This window comes from Palaemon carinicauda, chromosome 32, assembly GCF_036898095.1.
Source record: "Palaemon carinicauda isolate YSFRI2023 chromosome 32, ASM3689809v2, whole genome shotgun sequence".
Taxonomy (NCBI): domain Eukaryota; kingdom Metazoa; phylum Arthropoda; class Malacostraca; order Decapoda; family Palaemonidae; genus Palaemon; species Palaemon carinicauda.
Window position 1 is genome coordinate 17,885,334 of NC_090756.1, and position 7,500 is coordinate 17,892,833.

General features: G+C 50.1%; 1 protein-coding gene across 1 annotated transcript in view; it reads left to right on the forward strand.

Annotated features, from left to right (window-relative positions):
• The window catches only part of LOC137625512 (proteoglycan 4-like), a 138,491-nt gene that overhangs the window by 482 nt on the left and 130,509 nt on the right, over positions 1-7,500 (forward strand). Inside the window, exons 1-2 of the mRNA XM_068356420.1 lie at positions 1-39; positions 268-1,060. The exon at positions 1-39 is cut by the window's left edge and continues 482 nt beyond it. Of these exons, the coding sequence (XP_068212521.1) occupies positions 1-39; positions 268-1,060 (832 nt within the window). The remainder of the gene's footprint in view (positions 40-267; positions 1,061-7,500) is intronic.

The following is a 7,500-nucleotide window of genomic DNA, read 5'->3' on the forward strand; positions in this document are numbered from 1 at the left end:
TGACGTAGACACCAAGGAGGAACAGAGTGAGGCACTCGAGCCTGTCTTGGACCAGGAGGAAATCAACAGTATATCTGAGGAGACTGAAGCTGTCCTCAGTGGGAAGGATCCTTTGCTTTCCGGCGAGGAGGAACAGCTGCTGCTGCCAGGAGGCGCAGGGAGTGTTATCTCTACTAGAGATATACAAGTTCAGGTAGACCCTGGACTTCTTACCTCTAACAGAGATATAGACGTTCAGGTACAGACTGAACATCTTATCTCTAACAGAGATGTAGAAGTTCAGGTTGAGCCTGGACCCATCTCTAACACAGATGTATCAGTTCAAACTGACGTAGAAACCGAGATTGAAGATCTCAGAAGAAAGAATGAGACAATGGCTAAGGAACTTTCCAATAAACAAGCTGTGATTGTAGCACATCAAAATCAACTTGTTGATTACGATCATTCAATTCAAGAGTTGAAAGCGGAGCTGAAAATGGCTCAGAAGAATGATGTCCAAAATCAGATAGAATTAGCTCTTGTGAGAGAGAAGGAAGCTCTGAAACAAGAGCTTGAGGATAAAGTCACTTTGGATACAATGAAAATAGTTCAGTTGAATCAGGAACTGGAAAAAGCCAAGAAGGAAATCGAGGCTCATGACGAGCTGAAATCGACCCTTCTGGCACAGATTGAGGATCTCAAGAAATCCAATGAGGAACGAAGCTTCCTTAATGAGGAATTATCTCTAGAGAAAATCAAACTACAACAAGAGCTGATGGAGGCTCGTGCTAATGATCAGAAAAGAAGCCAAGGACACCAACGTCTAGTAGAAGAGCTGCAGGAGGAGATTTCTAAATCTCTAGTGCAGAATCGTGAGCTAAAGGAGGCAGTGTTCACAATAACAAAGAAGAACGAAGGTCTTCGTGAACAACTGGAGAACAAAGGTAAACGAGAGAAAAATCTGAATGGAAAGATTGTTCGAATGACAAACGCAGAGGATCAAACCAAGAAGGAATTGTCCGCAGCGATGGATGTTATCTCTTCACTGAAGAAGGAACTTCAGAAGAGAGATTTGGAAAAGGTTAAAAAAGAAGGAACGGGTGACGAGGGTTCACCAGAAAAGGAGAAATGCGGACTTGATAAAACTTCAGTCGTAGAAGGTTGTGAAACTTCAGCAGAAGATGACAAGAAAATTGTCATTGTGAAGGAAGAAAAACAAGGAGGAGAGGGACCCACAAGGAAACTTTTGGTAAGGAAACCAAAGAAAAGGAAACCAAAACGGGAACAGGGTTATTCTTGGGGCTCCCTTGGACCCATAGTCCCAGTTTTGGAAACAGACGATAATAAGGTTCATAACGAACGAACTGAGGAGAATATCCAAAACAACTAAGAAGTCTGAAACTAGACAGAAAAAGGAATCTAGTATTTATTCTATTATGTGAAAGGAATATTTTATATTATTTTGTAAGAGGAATATATTTTTATGTTATATTGTGGAAGGAATATTATTTTTTATTTCATAGCGACATCGCATATTTTGTAAAAGGAATATACCGGTATTTTTATTTTTGTGAAAGGAATATTATTTTTTAATCTTTTCTTTTTTAGGTTTAAGGATGCCAGGCTTAACTGCCTAGCCTTATGCTGATTGGCTTAACTGCCTATCATAATAATGCTTATCTAAACTGCCTGGCATTTTTTTTTTTTTTAGGTTTAAGGATGCCAGGCTTAACTGTCTGGCCTAGTGATGCTTGGCTTAACCGCCTGGCCTAGTGATGCTTCGCTTAACCGCCTGGCCTAGTGATGCTTGGCTTAACCGCCTGGACTAGTGATGCTTGGCTTAACCGCCTGGCCTAGTGATGCTTGGCTTAACCGCCTGGCCTAGTGACGCTTGGCTTAACCGCCTGGTCTAGTGATGCTTGGCTTAACCGCCTGGCCTAGTGACGCTTGGCTTAACCGCCTGGCCTAGTGATGCTTGGCTTAACCGCCTGGCCTGATGATGCTTGGCTTAACCGCCTGGCCTGATGATGCTTGGCTTAACCGCCTGGCCTGATGATGCTTGGCTTAACCGCCTGGCCTGATGATGCTTGGCTTAACCGCCTGGCCTGATGATGCTTGGCTTAACCGCCTGGCCTGATGATGCTTGGCTTAACCGCCTGGCCTAGTGATGCTTGGCTTAACCGCCTGGCCTGATGATGCTTGGCTTAACCGCCTGGACTAGTGATGCTTGGCTTAACCGCCTGGCCTAGTGATGCTTGGCTTAACCGCCTGGCCTAGTGATGCTTGGCTTAACCGCCTGGCCTAGTGATGCTTGGCTTAACCGCCTGGCCTAGTGATGCTTGGCTTAACCGCCTGGCCTGATGATGCTTGGCTTAACCGCCTGGTCTAGTGATGCTTGGCTTAACCGCCTGGCCTAGTGATGCTTGGCTTAACCGCCTGGACTAGTGATGCTTGGCTTACCCGCCTGGACTGGTGATGCTTGGCTCAACCGCCTGGCCTAGTGATGCTTGGCTTAACCGCCTGGCCTAGTGATGCTTGGCTTAACCGCCTGGACTAGTGATGCTTGGCTTAACCGCCTGGCCTAGTGATGCTTGGCTTAACCGCCTGGCCTGGTGATGCTTGGCTTAACCGCCTGGTCTAGTGATGCTTGGCTTAACCGCCTGGCCTAGTGATGCTTGGCTTAACCGCCTGGCCTGGTGATGCTTGGCTTAGCCTGGACTAGTGATGCTTGGCTTAACCGCCTGGCCTAGTGATGCTTGGCTTAACCGCCTGGCCTAGTGATGCTTGGCTTAACCGCCTGGCCTAGTGATGCTTGGCTTAACTGCCTGGCTTAGTGATGCTTGGCTTAACCACCTGGCCTAGTGATGCTTGGCTTAACCGCCTGGCCTAGTGATGCTTGGCTTAACCGCCTGGCCTGATGATGCTTGGCTTAACCGCCTGGCCTGATGATGCTTGGCTTAACCGCCTGGACTAGTGATGCTTGGCTTAACCGCCTGGCCTAGTGATGCTTGGCTTAACCGCCTGGCCTAGTGATGCTTGGCTTAACCGACTGGTCTAGTGATGCTTGGCTTAACCGCCTGGCCTAGTGATGCTTGGCTTAACCGCCTGGCCTGATGATGCTTGGCTTAACCGCCTGGCCTAGTGATGCTTGGCTTAACCGCCTGGCCTAGTGATGCTTGGCTTAACCGCCTGGACTAGTGATGCTTGGCTTAACCGCCTGGCCTAGTGATGCTTGGCTTAACCGCCTGGCCTAGGGATGCTTGGCTTAACCGCCTGGCCTAGTGATGCTTGGCTTAACTGCCTGGCTTAGTGATGCTTGGCTTAACCACCTGGCCTAGTGATGCTTGGCTTAACCGCCTGGCCTAGTGATGCTTGGCTTAACCGCCTGGCCTGATGATGCTTGGCTTAACCGCCTGGACTAGTGATGCTTGGCTTAACCGCCTGGCCTAGTGATGCTTGGCTTAACCGCCTGGCCTAGTGATGCTTGGCTTAACCGACTGGTCTAGTGATGCTTGGCTTAACCGCCTGGCCTAGTGATGCTTGGCTTAACCGCCTGGCCTGATGATGCTTGGCTTAACCGCCAGGCCTAGTGATGCTTGGCTTAACCGCCTGGCCTAGTGATGCTTGGCTTAACCGCCTGTACTAATGATGCTTGGCTTAACCGCCTGGCCTAGTGATGCTTGGCTTAACCGCCTGGCCTGATGATGCTTGGCTTAACCGCCTGGACTAGTGATGCTTGGCTTAACCGCCTGGCTTAGTGATGCTTGGCTTAACTGCCTGGCCTAGTGATGCTTGGCTTAACCGCCTGGTCTAGTGATGCTTGGCTTAACCGCCTGGCCTGATGATGCTTGGCTTAACCGCCTGGACTAGTGATGCTTGGCTTAACCGCCTGGCTTAGTGATGCTTGGCTTAACTGCCTGGCCTAGTGATGCTTGGCTTAACCGCCTGGCCTGATGATGCTTGGCTTAACCGCCTGGACTAGTGATGCTTGGCTTAACCGCCTGGCCTGATGATGCTTGGCTTAACCGCCTGGACTAGTGATGCTTGGCTTAACCGCCTGGCTTAGTGATGCTTGGCTTAACTGCCTGGCCTAGTGATGCTTGGCTTAACTGCCTGGCCTAGTGATGCTTGGCTTAACCGCCTGGTCTAGTGACACTTGGCTTAACCGCCTGGCCGAGTGATGCTTGGCTTAACCGCCTGGCCTAGTGATGCTTGGCTTAACCGCCTGGCCTGATGATGCTTGGCTTAACCGCCTGGTCTAGTGATGCTTGGCTTAACCGCCTGGGCTAGTGATGCTTGGCTTAACCGCCTGGCCTGATGATGCTTGGCTTAACCGCCTGGCCTAGTGATGCTTGGCTTAACCGCCTGGCCTAGTGATGCTTGGCTTAACCACCTCGCCTAGTGATGCTTGGCTTAACCGCCTGACCTAGTGATGCTTGGCTTAACCGCCTGACATAGTGATGCTTGGCTCAACCGCCTGGCCTAGTGATGCTTGGCTCAACCGCCTGGCCTAGTGATGCTTGGCTCAACCGCCTGGCCTAGTGATGCTTGGCTCAACTGCCTGGCCTAGTGATGCTTGGCTCAACTGCCTGGCGTAGTGATGCTTGGCTTAACTGCCTGGCCTGATGATGCTTGGCTTAACCGCCTGGCCTAGTGATGCTTGGCTTAACCGCCTGGCCTAGTGATGCTTGGCTTAACCGCCTGGCCTAGTGATGCTTGGCTTAACCGCCTGGCCTAATGATGCTTGGCTTAACCGCCTGGCCTGATGATGCTTGGCTTAACCGCCTGGCCTAGTGATGCTTGGCTTAACCGCCTGGCTTAGTGATGCTTGGCTTAACCGCCTGTCCTGATGATGCTTGGCTTAACCGCCTGGCCTAGTGATGCTTGGCTTAACTGCCTGGCCTAGTGATGCTTGGCTTAACCGCCTGGCCTAGTGATGCTTGGCTTAACCGCCTGGCCTAGTGATGCTTGGCTTAACCGCCTGGCCTAATGGTGCTTGGCTTAACCGCCTGGCCTAATGATGCTTGGCTTAACCGCCTGGCCTAATAATGCTTGGCTTAACCGCCTGGCCTAATGATGCTTGGCTTAACCACCTGGCCTAATAAAGCTTGGCTTAAATGCCTGGCCTAATAATGCTTGGCTTAACCACCTGGCCTAATAATGCTTGGCTTAAATGCCTGGCCTAATGGTGCTTGGCTTAACTGCCTTGGCTAAGGATGTTTGGCTCAACTGACAGGGCTAAGGAGGTTTGGCTAAACTACTTTGTCTGAGGGTGTATGGCTTAACTGCCTGGCCTAAGGGTGTTGGCTGACCTGCCCTATCTAAGAAGGTTTGGCTTAACTACCTGGTCTATGTGTGGCTGAACTGTCCGGAAAAAACCGAAACGCTTAACTGGCCGGCCTAAAAAGAAGGGCCTAGGTGACTGGACTTGAAATGTTTAGCATGAACGCGTGGACTAGGGATGTTTGGCTTACCTGATTTGTATAGGGGTGCTTGGCTTAACTACGTGGGCTAAAGTTGTATGGCAAAAATGCCTTGCCTTGGGAAATATGGCTTAGAGGCCATGCCTAAGGAAGTTTTGCGTAACTGCCTCAGCTTAGGATGTTTGGCTCAACTGACTGGCCTATGAAAGTTTGGCTTAACTATCTGGGCTAAGGAGGGATGGCTTAACTGCCTGGCCTAATGATGCTTGGCTTAACTGCCTGGCCTAATAATGCAAGGCTTAACTGCCTGGCCTAATAATGCTTGGCTTAACTGCCTGGCCTAATGATGCTTGGCTTAACTGCCTGGCCTAATAATGCTTGGCTTAACTGCCTGGCCTGATAATGCTTGGCTTAACCGCCTGGCCCAATAATGCCTGGCTTAACCGCCTGGCCTAGTGATGCTTGGCTTAACTACCTGGCCTAGTGATACTTGGCTTAACCGCCTGGCCTGATGATGATTGGCTTAACCGCCTGGCCTAGTGATGCTTGGCTTAACCGCCTGGCCTAGTGATGCTTGGCTTAACCGCCTGGCCTGATGATGCTTGGCTTAACTGCCTGGCCTAGTGATGCTTGGCTTAACCGCCTGGCCTGATGATGCTCGGCTTAACCGCCTGGCCTGATGATGCTTGGCTTAACCGCCTGGCCTAATGATGCTCGGCTTAACCGCCTGGCCTGATGATGCTTGGCTTAACCGCCTGGCCTAATGATGCTTGGCTTAACCGCCTGGCCTAATGATGCTTGGCTTAACCGCCTGGCCTAATGATGCTTGGCTTAATCGCCTGGCCTAATGATGCTTGGCTTAACTGCCTTGGCTAAGGATGTTTGGCTCAACTGACAGGGCTAAGGAGGTTTGGCTAAACTACTTTGTCTGAGGGTGTATGGCTTAACTGCCTGGCCTAAGGGTGTTGGCTGACCTGCCCTATCTAGGAAGGTTTGGCTTAACTACCTGGTCTATGTGTGGCTGAACTGCCCGGAAAAAACCGAAACGCTTAACTGGCTGGCCTAAAAAGAAGGGCCTAGGTGACTGGACTTAAAATGTTTGGCATGAACGCGTGGACTAGGGATGTTTGGCTTACCTGATTTGTATAGGGGTGCTTGGCTTAACTACCTGGGCTAAGGTTGTATGGCGAAAATGCCTTGCCTTGGGAAATATGGCTTAGAGGCCATACCTAAGGAAGTTTTGCGTAACTGCCTCAGCTTAGGATGTTTGGCTCAACTGACTGGCCTATGAAAGTTTGGCTTAACTATCTGGGCTAAGGAGGGATGGCTTAACTGCCTGGCCTAATGATGCTTGGCTTAACTGCCTGGCCTAATAATGCAAGGCTTAACTGCCTGGCCTAATGATGCTTAGCTTAACTGCCTGGCCTAATGATTCTTGGCTTAACAGCCTGGCCTAATAATGCTTGGCTTAACTGCCTGGCCTAATAATGCTTGGCTTAACCGCCTGGCCTAATAATGCTTGGCTTAACCGCCTGGCCTAATGATGCTTGGCTTAACCGCCTGGCCTAATGATGCTTGGCTTAACTGCCTAGCCTGATGATGCTTGGCTTAACCGCCTGGCCTGATGATGCTTGGCTTAACTGCCTGGCCTAGTGATGCTTGGCTTAACTGCCTGGCCTAATGATGCTTGGCTTAACTGCCTGGCCTGATGATGCTTGGCTTAACTGCCTGGCATAATGATGCTTGGCTTAACTGCCTGGCCTAATAATGCGTGGCTTAACTGCCTGACCTAATAATGCTTGGCTTAACTGCCTGGTCTACTAAAGCTTGCCTTAACTGCCTGGCCTAATAATGATTGATTTAAATGTCTGGACTAATAATGATTGGCTTAAATGCCTGGCCTAGTGGTGCTTGGCTTAACTGCCTTGGCTAAGGATGTTTGGCTCAACTGACAGGGCTAAGGAGGTTTGGCTTAACTACTTTGTCTGAGGGTGTAAGGCTTAACTGCCTGGCCTAAGGGTGTTGGCTGACCTGCCCTATCTAGGAAGGTTTGGCTCAACTACCTGGTCTATGTGTGGCTGAACTGTCCGGAAAAAAA